General features: G+C 43.5%; 1 protein-coding gene across 2 annotated transcripts in view; it reads right to left on the bottom strand.

The window, feature by feature from the left end:
- Positions 1–14,205, bottom strand: part of ATPSCKMT (ATP synthase c subunit lysine N-methyltransferase) — a 197,487-nt gene that overhangs the window by 103,495 nt on the left and 79,787 nt on the right. For both annotated transcript variants that reach the window (XM_040353426.1, XM_040353428.1), the window contains one exon: positions 10,444–10,581. In XM_040353426.1, coding sequence (XP_040209360.1) covers positions 10,444–10,581 — 138 coding nt within the window. The remainder of the gene's footprint in view (positions 1–10,443; positions 10,582–14,205) is intronic.

Here is a 14,205-nt window from a genome sequence, read left to right as displayed (position 1 = left end):
CAGAAGGCATCTCTGCACGTTAAACACACACATTAATCATGGCACAATGAGAATGCATGCATGCAAACCACTGTGGTCCCTAGCACACACACCGCACATCCACATCAAATTGGATTAGACCACAGTACACCGCACGGTACTAGGGAGCAGCAACACCACGCCAAGGCTCCAATTATGTCACTGTACATTCATACACCATTCACACAGACCTGGGGATCACTTCTCCCTGGTCCTGGGGAACCCTTCTCCACCACAAAAGAGGGTGACACCCCTTTTCCGGCAGGAATGTCACCCCACAATCATACATCATTCACAAACATAAAACAAATCATAAACACATTAAAAACGAACTAATAAACATAAAACACTGACTAAACAAAAAGACAAACACCTAACGCCGCTGGCGTGACCCCCGCCTGGGGCGGCCACGGCCCCTCAGGGGAGACTCATTGGGGGGTATTAGGAGCATCCCCTGGTCTCTGCCCACCTGTCGGCCTGCCCTCCAAGGCCACGGCAATGTGAGTGAGCGCCACATTGAGGGTTGCCGTGTTGGCCTGGACAGCCTGGGTCAGGGCACGCACATCCTGACCCACACCTGCTGTGGCGGTATGCAAGTCATTTAAACAGTTAATCACTGTCAGAGAGTTACAGCTCATGTCCTGTACGTTTTCTTTGATGGAGGCCAGGCTCTCCTCCATCCGGCCCAAAGTCTGGGTGACCTGACCCAGATGGCGGGTCTAAAGGGCCTGGTCCCTCCGCAGATTTGCCGGCAGAACCTCGGCCACCCCCCTGGTCTTGCGTGTCGCCTTCCTGCCTCCAGATGAGGCTTGTGGCCTGGGAGAAGGCCACATTTACGTTACGCCGGCACATATTTGGACGCAAATACTCTGTGGATACGGTACTTGCATCTCTAAATTGAGCCGGCGTAACATAAATGAGATGCGTTACGCCGGTCTAGATATGCGCCGATGTACGTGAATCTGGGCCATGATTTCTTGGCCATTTTTAGGGGGAATATGAATGATAACACAAAGGCATTTCTTTCACTCATGGTTAGTGTTTGGCCATTTATTATCAATCAACTGTGTTTACTCTTTTTAAATCATAATCACAACAGAAACTATCCAAATGACCCCAGTTTTTAATACCGGGTATTGCCCCCTTAACATCAATGACAGCTTGAAGTCTTTTGTGGTATTTGTGGATGAGGCTCTTTATTTTCTCAGATGGTAAAGCTGCCCATTTCTCTTGGCAAAAAGCCTCCAGTTCCTGTAAGTTCTTGCGCTGTCTTGCATGAACTGCACGTTTGAGATCTCCCCAGAGTGGCTCAATGATATTGAGGTCAGGAGACTAAGATGGCCACTTCAGAACCTTCACTTTATTCTGCTGTAGCCAATGACAGGTCGACTTGCCTTGTGTTTTGGATCAATGTCATGTTGGAATGTCCAAATACGTCCCATGTGTAGCTTTCTGGCTGATGAAATCAAATGTTCCTGTATGATAACATACTGCATTCATCTTGCCATCAATTTTGACCAAATATCCTGTTCCTTTGTAGCTCACACATCACCAAAACATTAGCGATCCACCTCCATGTTTCATCATAGGCCTTGCTGACTCCTCTCCAAATGTAGTGTTTATGGTTGTGGCCAGAAAGCGAAATTTTGGTCTCATCGCTCCAAATGACTTTGTGCCAGAAGGTTTGAGGCTCGTCTCTGTGCTGTTTGGCGTATGGTAAGCCGGATACGTTGTGCCATTTGCGTAGTAATGCCTTTTTTTCTGGCGACTCGACCATGCAGCCCATATTTCTTCAAGTGCCTCCTTATTGTGCATCTTGAAACAGCCACACCACATGTTTTCAGAGTTATTTGTTGGTTTTTCTTTGCATCCCAAAAAATTTCCCTGGCAGTTGTGGCTGAAATTGTAGTTGATCTACCTGACTGTGGTTTGTTTTTAACAGAGCCCCACATTTTGCATTTCGCGATTAGAGTTTGAACACTGCTGATTGGCATTCTCAATTCCTTGGATATCTTTTTATATCCCTTTCCTGTTTTATACAGTTCAACTACCTTTTTCCCCACAGATCCTTTGACAATTATTTTGCTTTCCCCATGACTCAGAATCCAGAAACATCAGTGCAGCACTGGATGAAAGATGCAAGAGTCTGTCAGGAGTCCAGAAACTCATTGACCTTTTCTACACACACTAATTGCAAGCAAACAGATCACAGGTGAGAATTGTAACCTTTAATATCCATTCAAACCCCTTTGTGTCAACTTGCGTGCATGTTATCAGGCAAAAATCACCAGGATATGTAAACTTTTGACCAGGGTCATTTGGTTAGTTTCTGTTGTGACTATGATACAAAAAGAGTAATTGATAATAAATGGCTTCAGCCAAACACTAACCATGAGTGAAGGAAAAGTTTGTGTTATCATAATTATTCTCTGAAAAATGGCAAAGAAATCATAAATTCTGCCCGGGTATGTAAACTTATGAGCACAACTGTAATTCTATTGGCACCATACACTGGAGTCAAGTGGAGTAAATTGCATGGAAGGAAGTTAGTAAAAATGAGAAGGCACTGTCAGTTTCAACATTAATGCTTTTTAGATTTGAGCACATTTTGATTATTTACTTATTTATTAATAACTGATATGATGTGAAAAGCATGTATGTTATGAAATGTATGCACTAGTACATATGACAGATTTATCATTTTTTTTTTTATGGTTGGGCACTTACTGCAATCATTTAATAAACTTTTTTTTTTTTTTTTTCTTTCTTTTTTTTTTTTTTTTGCCACTTCAGACTTCACCACAGCGAGAGACTTGCTCATGATTTTATTCATAATTCCGTCTCTACATCTGGTTTAGCATCATTTGTGGTGCATTTCTTTTGCAAATTTTTATACTTGTTATTATTTTTATTTTATTTATTTGTTTATTTTTATATTTTCCTCTTTTTTTTTTTCACCGTTTAGAACTCACTCTTTTATAGTAAGTACGGAATTTTTAAAAGGTTTTATCTGCGTGACAAAGAAATACCCAGCACCCCATCTCCCCCCTCCCCAACTAAATCCCCCCTCCCCCCCTACCCACCCCCACCCTTGACCATCCCACGACTCCACTGTAAGAATTTATTCCCTTAATTGAAAAATGCGTTCCTATTCCTCTCTCAGGTTTTCTGCGAACCTCCAGGACTTTTTAAATTCCAACCAGGGTACCCATATATCCTTTTCCCCTACCTTGTGTTTATAGATCCCGTATTTTACTTTCTCTCTCCTATAAGTGTCCTCTACGGAGTCGATCCACTCCCACATTTGCAGACTTTTCGCGTCTCTCCATTTAAGGGGAATCAATCGTTTCGCTGCGTTCAATAAATGAGGGATCAGTGAACCCTTGTACTCCTTCTCTGGAATCTCCCCCCCATGAAAGAGAACTACCCATGGGTTATCTTCCACTTCTTTTTTTGTTATTACCTTTATCAGGGCCAAGATTTTTTTCCAATAAGCTTTAATTTTCAGGCAGTCCCACCATAGGTGTGCCATTGTTCCTCTTGACTCACAACCTCTCCAACATTTCTCTGACTCTCCCCCTCTGAATTTTGCCATTTTATCTGGGGTGGCGTACCACCTCGTCAAACATTTGAAGTTCATCTCGGCAGTTCTTACATCTACTGCCGAGGTGTGAGTCATTTTCAGGATTCTTCCTATGGTCGTTTTCCCCCTTGGGACCCCTAAGTCTGTTTCCCAATTTTGGATGTATTTTAGCGTGTCCAACTCTTCCGTTTTCTGCAAGTAATTATAGATTTTAGATATATTTCCTTTTGAGCTTTCGATGCTACACAATTGTTCCAATAAGGTGTAATCCTCTTGTGACCTCAAAGGGTGTGGTAGGCGCTTGACGAATGACACTAACTGCAAGTATCTCCACTCGTCGAGCGCCCTAATTCCAATCCTATATTTAATATCGTGAAGTGTCCTAATTTTGCCATCTAGTGTTATATCTTTTAACTGTGTTCTATTTGTGATCCAATTTCCCCCTACTTCTTTTGTCCCTGGAATAAAATATTAATTTTCTTTTAAATCAATAAAGGGTGAGTTGAATTCTGTTTTTAATTGTTTGTGAAGTCTATCCCAGATCCTCCATGCATTATGAGTAATTGTGTGTGTTGAGGTGTGTAAGGATCTGTGTTGTGGTGGATTCCAAATTAATCTCCCTAACTGTGCCCTCGCTAATGTGCATTCAATATTTATCCATCTTTTGTCCTGGGATTCTTTAGCCCATTCTATAACCTGTGAGAGAACCGAAGCATTATAATACAATCTGATGTCGGGTACAGCTAAGCCTCCCTTTTTCTTGGCCCGTTTTAGAATTTGAGCAGACACCCTGTGTTTTTTATTATTCCAAATATAGTTCATTATGAGGGAGTTAATTATTTTAATGAATGACGGTGGTAGGTATATTGGGACCATTTGAAACTTGTATAGAATTTTTGGGATGAGAACCATTTTTACTACATTTATCCTCCCGAACCATGAAATAGGTCTATTAAATATGTTTTTAATTTCCCTTTTTATTTCGTTGAGCAGGGGGATAAAATTTATTCTATATATTTTCTTGATGGTATTTGCCAGTTTTATTCCCAAGTATTTTATTTCTTTTTGCCATTTAAAATTATATTTCTTCCGCAGATATTGTTCTTCTTCTTTAAGAATATTGATATTTAAGATCTCCGTCTTTTCTGTATTCATTTTGAAGTTTGACACCTCACCATATTTTTTTAAGGTAGCTATTAACTTCGGGAGAGTGACTCTTGGGCTACTTATATAAAATAAAATGTCGTCTGCGAAGGCGGATAATTTGTGCTCATCTTCTCCAACCACTATTCCATATATTTCTGGATTTTGTCGGACCATTGCCAGCAGGGGTTCCAATGATAGGACAAAAAGAAGAGGGGACAGGGGACAGCCCTGCCTGGTTCCATTTCTCATCTCGAAGGGTGCGGATACAGATCCATTGATCTTGATCCTAGCGCATGGGTGGAAATAGAGCGTTTTGATCCATTTGATCATCCTTGGGCCAATTCCTATACATTCTAGTGTTTGTATCAGGAACCCCCAGTCTACCCTGTCAAACGCTTTCTCAGCGTCTACTGACAGGAATAGACCGGGGGTCCCTCTTTCTTTAATCTGCTCCATGAGAAGAAGTGCCCTGACCCCATTGTCCTTTCCCTCCCTCCCAGGTATGAAACCAACCTGGTCTGGGTGGACAATGGCAGTCATCACCCCCTTCATTCGTTCGGCCAAAATTTTTGCATACAGTTTGGTATCTGCATTCAGGAGTGAGATAGGTCGGAACCCTGAACAATTCGTATTGTCCTTTCCCTCTTTTTTAATGACAGTGATCGTAGCTGTTAATGCCTCTCTGCTCATCTCATAGTCTCGCCCCAACCCATTGAAATATTGACATAGTCTAGGGACTAAAATAGTACTAAACCTTTGTATGTAGGCCGACGTGAAGCCGTCTGGTCCCGGGCTTTTCCCATTGGGAGTATTTTTTAAGACCTCACTTATCTCCTGTTCAGTAATACGTTCCTCCATTCTTTCTATCTCAAACTCTTCTATCTTCGGTAGATTAGTTTGCCGTAATACTTCCCTGATCTTATCCTGTTTTTCGGCAGGGTCCCTGATCTTCTGTTGGACATTGTATAGTTTTTCGTAATAGCTTCTGAAAGATTCTGCTATTCTATTTGTCGCGTATACTAAGTCCCCATCCCCATTCCTGATTTTTTCGATAAAGTTCCTGGTTTTCTTTTTTCTTACCATTCTGGCCAAGTTTTTACTAGGTTTATTTCCCCAGACATATCTTTCACTCTCTATCCTGTCTATGAAATTCTTGGTTTCTTGCCCGGCAAGGGCTTTATATTCGTCCCTTGTTAAAGTTAACTTACGGAGAGTTTCCCTCTTTTGGCCCTGTAATTTATGTTCCTGTTCCAGCCTATATATCTCCTCTTTTAGTGTTTTTAATTTACTTCTTCTTATTTTAATTTTCTTTGCCCCTTCTGCAATAAAAATCCCTCTTATATACGCTTTGTGGGCGTCCCACAGGGTTGCTCCTGTGATTCCCTCCTTGTCATTCTCCTGAAAATACCATTCCAATTCTTTCTGTACTCTCTCGACCACAACCTCGTCTCTCAACAGACTTTCATCCAATCTCCATTCAGGTAGAATGCATTTTTGTATGGATGTGCTTATTTTCATGGTTATAGGGGCGTGGTCTGATAGCGTTATGATCTCACAACTTGCTTCGACCACCCTCTCCAAAAGTCTATGGTCTACGAGGACGTAGTCGATCCTCGAGTACGTCCCATGCACAGGGGAAAAAAACGTATAGTCTCGTGTCTTGGGGTTAAGGATTCGCCAGACATCCACCATTTGGTTTTGTATCATTTGTTTTTTCAGTAGCTTAAGGTGCTCACCGTTATTCCCCTGAGCATGGGACGTACTATCGAGGCTCGGGCACATACAGAAGTTAAAGTCCCCCATCAACACCACATGTCCCTCTTCAAAATTTTTAAATTTTCTGAGGATTTTACTAATATATTTAGCCGAATTCACATTGGGTGCATACACATTTGCCAGAGTGTAGTCCTCCTCTCCTAGTTTTATTTTCAAGAACAAGAATCTCCCCTCCGGATCATTCAATCTGTCCACCAGTGTATATCTAACTCCTCTTGCAAATCCTATGGCAACCCCCCGAGATCTCGATGAGACTGTATCTCCATAATACCAGACGGGATATTCAGATGAAAACAGCTTTATATTGGACTCTAAGGTAATGTGGGTCTCTTGTAGGTAGGCAATGTCTACTTTATACTGCGTAAGTTCGGCAAGAATTTTATGTCTCTTAATATGGGAGTTTAATCCTTTTACATTATATGATAAGAACTTAATATCTGTCATTTATCTCTCTCTTTTTTTTTTTTTTTTTTTTGAGTTTGAAAAGAATTCTTGTGGAGTCGTTCAGATGGTCCCCCTCCCATTACCCTCCCTTCCCCCACCTCCCTTTTCCCCCCCTCCCAATTCCCCATTCCCCCCTCCTCCCTGGCCCACTATTGGCCTGGGAGCCGCTGGTAGAAGACTCGTCATCTTCATCCTCGGCTCCTCTTTTGTGGTGGTGCTCAATGCGCTCCATTGACTCCTCCTCCCTCTCCCTCCCCCCCCCAATCAGCCCCCTGATATTCTAGGCTAGCCCAAGCCCCACTAGCCCGCCCACTCCGGTAAATCTGGAACTGTCAAGTCCATTTTTGAGCAGAAATCTTTGAGTTCCTCCGGGAACCTAAGTCGTGCAGTTTTACCCCCCTTTATGCCTATAAGGCACGCCGGAAAACCCCAATGATATTTTATGTTTTGTGCCCGCATCAGCTCTAAGAGGGGTTTCAGGTGTCTTCTCCTTTCTAGCGTTTCTTTCGACAAATCAGAAAATATCTGTAGTTCAGTCTCTCTATATTTCAGGGGGGGGTTTCCCCCTAAGCCGTCCCCAAATTTCTGCTCTATCGATATAGTTCCTGAAACGTACCACTACATCCCTAGGACCGGATCTTTCTGTCTGTTGGGGGTTCCCCACTCTGTGAACTCTATCGATCTTGAGGGGCTTGGATTCTACTGATCTCTCCAGTAGGGGATTAAAAATTGTGTTCATGATATCTCTGAGATCTTCATCCCTATCTTCTACCACCGATCTGATTCTGAGGTTCTGTCGCCTGTTGCGGTTCTCCTGGTCCTCGATCCTATATGCAGTCAATCGCTGATTTTCGGTCAGGGCCTTTACTTGCTTTTTCAGGGAGTTAATTTCCTGGTCCTGTTCTTCTATTCTCCTTTCCGTCTCGACCACTCTTTCACGCAGCCCTCCGAGGTCTATTCTTACCTTGTTAATTTCTGTCTTTATAATATTTTCCATGACGTTTTCCATCCTCTGCAACATTGCGTTCAACTCTGCCTTTGTAGGGGGATGTGTATCTTGGGCTAGCTCCTCTGCATTTGTTTGCTCTTGTTCGCTTTCTAGTGTCGTTTCACTTCTAGAGCTCTCCGCACTATCTACCCCTTTCTTTTTATCGCTCTTCTTCTTTTCAGTCTTCTTTGCGAGTCCTGGACTTTTAAGGGTCCCTTCTTGAGTCATATATTGCTGAATGGAGCTATTCCCCGAATTATTCTTAGTTGGTTTAGTAGTACCGCCTCTCGTAGCTCTATTCATTTTATTGGAGGGTCTAATTCTCTTCCCCAGTTTGGAAACAGCAACAAGGGAGAGGTCCGTAAAGAGGGGCCAATGAAAGGGGGGACCCCAGAGCGGAGGTGTCACCACTGCCAGTCTACCCCTTTTCCCTTTCAGGTTTTATCTGTACCAATCACTCAATATCTATTATGGTCAGGCCTGCCGTATCTTCCCGCTTATCCTCTTATGCTGGGTAAGCCAGCGGTGTAATTTAGGGGTATTTTCCTCCTTGCTCTGGAATGTCCACCCAACCAAGTGGTAGACTGCTATAGGCCAGCCACCTTGTCCGTAACCATTATACCCCCGCCCAGAGTCTCTACACTGGGATATGCTCCCCTACAGTCCTGTGGGATTTTATACTATGACCACACAATGTATGGGGGTTTTGCACTCCTTAGTCAGTTCAAGGCTTCATACCCGTTTATCTCTCTTCCTCTTTGGTCACTGCGTTACATCGCAGTCCAGACTAACTTATCCGAACTCCCAGGATCAAGGCAATTATTGCATTATACCACAGCCCCTAATCCTTATCAGTACTCCCAAGATCAAAGGAAATTGTTGCATATTATCACAGTTCCCTAAGACAAGGCAAATATTGCATTATGTTGCAGTCCAGATTTAGTCTCAGTTCTCTCAAAATTAGGACCGGTAGTATATATATTTCAGGGGGGACATAAAGACAGGGGAGCTCTTAATATTTCATTTCCCCGTCTCCCGATCTAGGGCACTGTCTTAAGCGCAGGAATTATACCAGCCTTATACCCGCCTCTCACAGTCACCTGTAGAATTTTCATAGATGATGTCCAAAGAGCTTAAGCATTTATGGCCCCCCTTTGTAACATATGAATTCCTCCTCCTCAGGCCACTCAATCTCCGGTACCTAGTTCACAGGTTCTGCCCGGAATCTCTGCCCAGCGTCCGTCCCTGGGCTGCCTGTCCAGGGGGACTAAATAATTAAAATCCTCTTGCGCATATGTCAATTACAGTTCCCTTTTCAGAAAATGCCAGAAGGTGGTAGTTATGCCATTAGTATAACTAGCTTCATTAAATTTCACAGCAGATCCTTCATTACAGCAGAACTAAAAATAATATGTCCATTGACCACATGTCTCTGTCGATCCCCCCAGAGGCTCTTTCCAATTATACCTCACGAATGGGATTTAGCTGATTACACAGTTCCTTTACACCAAACCAGACAAGTTCTGAAAGGGGGGGGGGGGAGGGGGTATCCCCGGGGGGAGGGGGGATCGGGAAGGCACCCGACCCTACTCGGCTCTACTGAGCGTCTCACCCAACCTCAGAACCCACGCATTGAGCCCGCCTGGCTGCTCCGACTTCCTCTGCTGCTCTCTTCCTCCTCGTATGCAGCAGCTGTGCCTGAGCCAGCGGGATCGCCGCTGTCGCCGCCTGTTCACCTGCGTCCCAGGTGCGTCCTGGGTCTCGGGTCCTGACTTGGCTAAGGATCGTATTGTGCGGGGTTAAGTCTCCGGCTCCGGTCTTCAGGATGTCAGCCTCTCACGCTGTCATCCTCCGGTCGGCTGCTGGTATCTTCGGATCCCTGCCGCTCGCTACCTCGCGCCATGGAGCGCTCCGGCACCTCCCACCCACACCCACGTCACGTCCGCATCACGTGGCAAGCTGAAGTGATCCCCCTCATTTAATTAACTTAACTTGTAACTTAAAGACTTTAACCAGATTGATCAATCACTGTATAAATCAGGTTTCAAAAGGAAATGAACTTGAAAAGTACTGACAGGCTGAGGACACCTGTTCATCCATTGTGGGCAAAAACGGCCCTTTGCACAGATGTATGCATTAGTATGTCCATGTGAATGAGGCCTTATAAAAACACTTCTAATGTCAGCTTTTTTTGGAAACATTAATGAGTTTAGTTCCACTAATGTAGAGAACTCTGTAGCACACTGTAGACCTGCATTTTATGAACTAGACTAAACTGCAGGCTGCGGTGTGGAGTAAATTTCCGGTGTCAAGCAGACATTGGTATCTGATCTCTGTACTGTACTGATCTCTAACTGTATGCTTTTGAGCCATACAAGAGAAATTAAAAAGCAATTCAGATGTAGGGAGGGACTAGATTTAAATGGTACACTGTCTGAAATTAAACAATTTAATTATGTTATTAAATACAGTAGCATATTCTGCTTACCTTCCACATATCTGATATGTGAAATTTGGCATTGTGATTCACACCTTCTCTCCATGCTCTGTATCGGGAATACCACACTAACCATGGGTTTAATTCATAACCTTCAGCTTGAAACCCTTTCTTGGCAGCAGCAATCACCTTTTAAAATAGATAAATTGCAGTGAAATGGAGAATAGATAAACATACCTAAAACCCAGTTTGAAGCAAAATAAAATATTAGGCAAAGCATACATACAGTAAAATAGATCTGTCACACATTTTTGGATTAAAAAAAAATCCTAGAAAAAGAATCTAGTGCATCAAATCTCAAAAACACATAAAAAACTTTGCATTGTTTCCATATACTGTAGACATAAGAATGATGGCCACTGGTGGGCACTGACAGGCTGCACCCCACCTCTCCACCCTAAACAATTATCTCCTCCCCACCTCTCCACCCTAGGTTTTTTGAGATGAGGGGAAAAAAAAAAAAAAATTGGCCTAAAATATCGGCCTCAAAAATCAGCAACACATATCGGCCATCGGCCGCCCCGAATTCCAAATATCGGCATCGGCCAGAGAAAAACCCATATTGGTCGACCTCTAGTTCACACTGGGTACGATTTGCTTCGATTTGAGATGCGATTTCACATGTGAAATCGCATCTCAAATCGGCTGCATTTGCCGGCAATTGTCGGCAATGGCACCGTCCTAATCGGTTTGACGCCGCATCTGTGGCGCTGCACCGATTTCAAAAAGTAGTTCCTGTACTACTTTTTGCGATTTCGGGACGATTTACATTGACTATTGTGCAGAAACCTGCACAGATGTCTCTTAAATCGCGGCCAAAATCGGGACTGCCAGCGGGAGTGAAGCCGTGCAAGTTCAGCTGAACTAGCACGGCTTCACTCCCGCAGCCCAGTGTGAACCAGGGCGAATACTGCAATTACTGAGCAGCAAATGATATCACCTGTGGTATGTATTTCAGTTATCTTGCAAACCTGGCCTGTTAGTGGGCCCTGAGGACAGGGTTGATTACCACTGGTCTCAGGCTGGGTTCACACTGGTCCAACAAACGCTCCGACACAGGGAGCTCATGTCGCATTAATTGTGAAAATCAATGTTTCCCTATCAATGTTTCCCTATGAGAGATGTTTTAACTGGTCCGACACAAGTCGGTCCTACTTTGAAAATGCTCCCTGTACTACTTTGGTCCAACTTTGGTCCTACTTTAGCCCATTGAATATCATTGAAGTCGGATCAAAGTAGGATCCTTGTCCTTACCATCCAACTTTTGGCATCCGACATGTTGATTACAGCAGCAGTAAAAGGAATTTATCTCACACTGGGATTGTTTTGATTGGTCAAAGGACAATTCAGACTATCACAAAGTTGGATCAAAGTAGTATCCTGTTCATTCAAGTCAGATGGATTTAGGACCAATGTAGGACCGATGTAGGACTGATGTCGCAGAGCAAAGTAGGATGAAAGTTGTATGACTGTCCTGTAGTATCAGTGTGAACCCAGCCTAAATGATGAAAAACCTTTACTTTCTTAGCAGGGTGAGTGTTTCTGTTAACCATTTTGATTCTATGCTTTCAATAGTAGTATTAGCTGTGAATATACAATTGAATAAACAGCGTTTAGAAAACCAATGCGTGGATATATTTATGTTTTATACAGTACCTCCTCACCAGCCTTAAAGGAGTTGTAAAAGAAAAACATTTTTTGCCTAAAATTATTGTCTGCAAGATAGACAGACAGAATTGTGTAATGATTCTGTTAAAAAACGAGTAAATACCTATTAAATTCCTTCATCTATATCACCTCAGGCATTCTAGTTTCTGTTCTCTCATTCACTTCCTGGTTTGCGGTGCTCGTTCATGTAAGAACTACATTTCCCAGTATGCATTGCGGCACGCTCAGCAATTCACACCTCCTTGAAGTCTCTAACACGTAGAGAGCGTCCTGCCGCACAGATGTAGTTCCCAAGAGGGGGCGAGCATGTCACTGACCACCGCAGTAAAGCCTCCCTTCACGGTGGTGAGTAACAATCAGACAAGCAGGAAGTGAACAGAACAGAGAAGAAATAGAGCAACTTCTGAGCAAAAACGAACAATGAGGAAGTGAAAAGAGGAATGTCTGCAGGTAAAGGATGCTTATTATGAAAAAAAAAATATTTCCTTTACAACCCCTTTAAGTTTTTGAGTTCCAGCTTCTGAGATCCTGCCCCTCAGGCCTCTTTGCCATTTATCTTATCCTATGATAAGCATCTAATTGGTGCGTATAACCTACATGTACACTTAAAAAGGGGTTCCACCTGCAATTTTTTTTTTAAAGTCAGCATTTTTTTTTTTAAAGTCAGCAGCTACAAACACTGTAGCTGCTGACTTTTAATAAGGACACTTACCTGTCCAAGGCGCCCACGATGTCGGCCCCCCGAGGCCGATCGTTCGATCCTGGCAGCTCCCAGTGCCGCCATCCTTACTGAGGGAAACAGGCAGTGAAGCCTTGCGGCTTCACTGCCGGTTTCCTACTGTGCATTTGCCAGTCTCGCAGCTTTCTGGGATACACACTGGGCCAGATCCACAGCCAGCGGCGCAAATTAAGTTAGGCAAAACTTATGTCATTTAAGTTACGGCGCCCTAATTTTTTATCGTAAGTGCCGTATCCACAGCGCATTTGCGCACAAAATTGCGCAAGCATAACTTAAATCCCGAGGCGTAAGGCGGGGTTATTTCAAGTGGGAAGGAAGTGGGCGTGCTCCATTGTAATGAGCCGTGACCCCATGCAAATGAGGGGCCGGTCGTACTGCGCATGCGCGCACGAATCTGCACCTCACTGGGCATGCTCAGAACTTCAGTGAGATAGGTAAAAGGCCAAGCGTACTTAGTTTGAGGATCGCCCTGTGTATAAATAGCCCCACACAAACACACTTCCCTTGCAAAAGTAAATCCCTGTGTTACCCTTCCTAGAGCAAGTTGCTTCTGCTGTGTCGTTTGTTGGTGTTTGTTGGTGAGTTGTGTGTTAGAGTAAAGTTGTGTAGGAGTAGTAGAGTGTATTAGGTGTGTTATTTTTCTAAGTGTTTTTTCTGTTTGTTTTTTGTGATTGTTTTTTTTCTGAGTGTATTTTATTTTTTATTTTTCTGATTGTCTTTTTTCTGGTGTGTATTTTCTGTTTGTTTTTTCCGTGTTTGTTTTTTAATTAGTAGTAGCTGTCTGCTTGTGTGGTTTGATATTTTTGTTTGTTTGTTGTGTGTGTATTTTTGTTTGTTTGTTGTGTGTGTATTTTTGTTTGTTTGTTGTGTGTGTATTTTTGTGGGTGCTGAGTGGTGGCTGTGATGGCACCCAAACGCAGAAAATTTTATTTTTCTGCGGTTGAGAAGCAGATATTTGCTCGGGGCATCGCCCAATATGGGCGTTATTTACATGGCCCTGAGAGCCGGAACACCACCCCGGCCAGGAGGAAGGAGATGATCCAGAGAATAACGGATAACATCAATGCGGCGGGGGGGGGGGGGAGAACAGGACCACCAGTGGCATACAAAAGAAGATCAACGATCTTAGGAGCCTGGTTCGTGATAAAATGGCCAGGATCAATACCCAATCCATGCCAGGGGCACTGGAGGAGGCGCACCCTGTCCCATCCGGCTGAGTGAGGAGGAATGGGCAGTGGCCCGGTGTTTCCACCCACAGCAGGTGGTGGGCCTGCGTGGCTATCAATCAGATGTTCCTGTGAGGACAGGTAAGTTTTTGGTTTTTCTATCTGGTGATTAGCATGTGT

The sequence above is a fragment of the Rana temporaria genome, chromosome 5, assembly GCF_905171775.1.
Source record: "Rana temporaria chromosome 5, aRanTem1.1, whole genome shotgun sequence".
NCBI lineage: Eukaryota > Metazoa > Chordata > Amphibia > Anura > Ranidae > Rana > Rana temporaria.
Note: the sequence above shows the minus strand (reverse complement) of the source record. Positions and strands in the feature narration are given on the sequence as shown.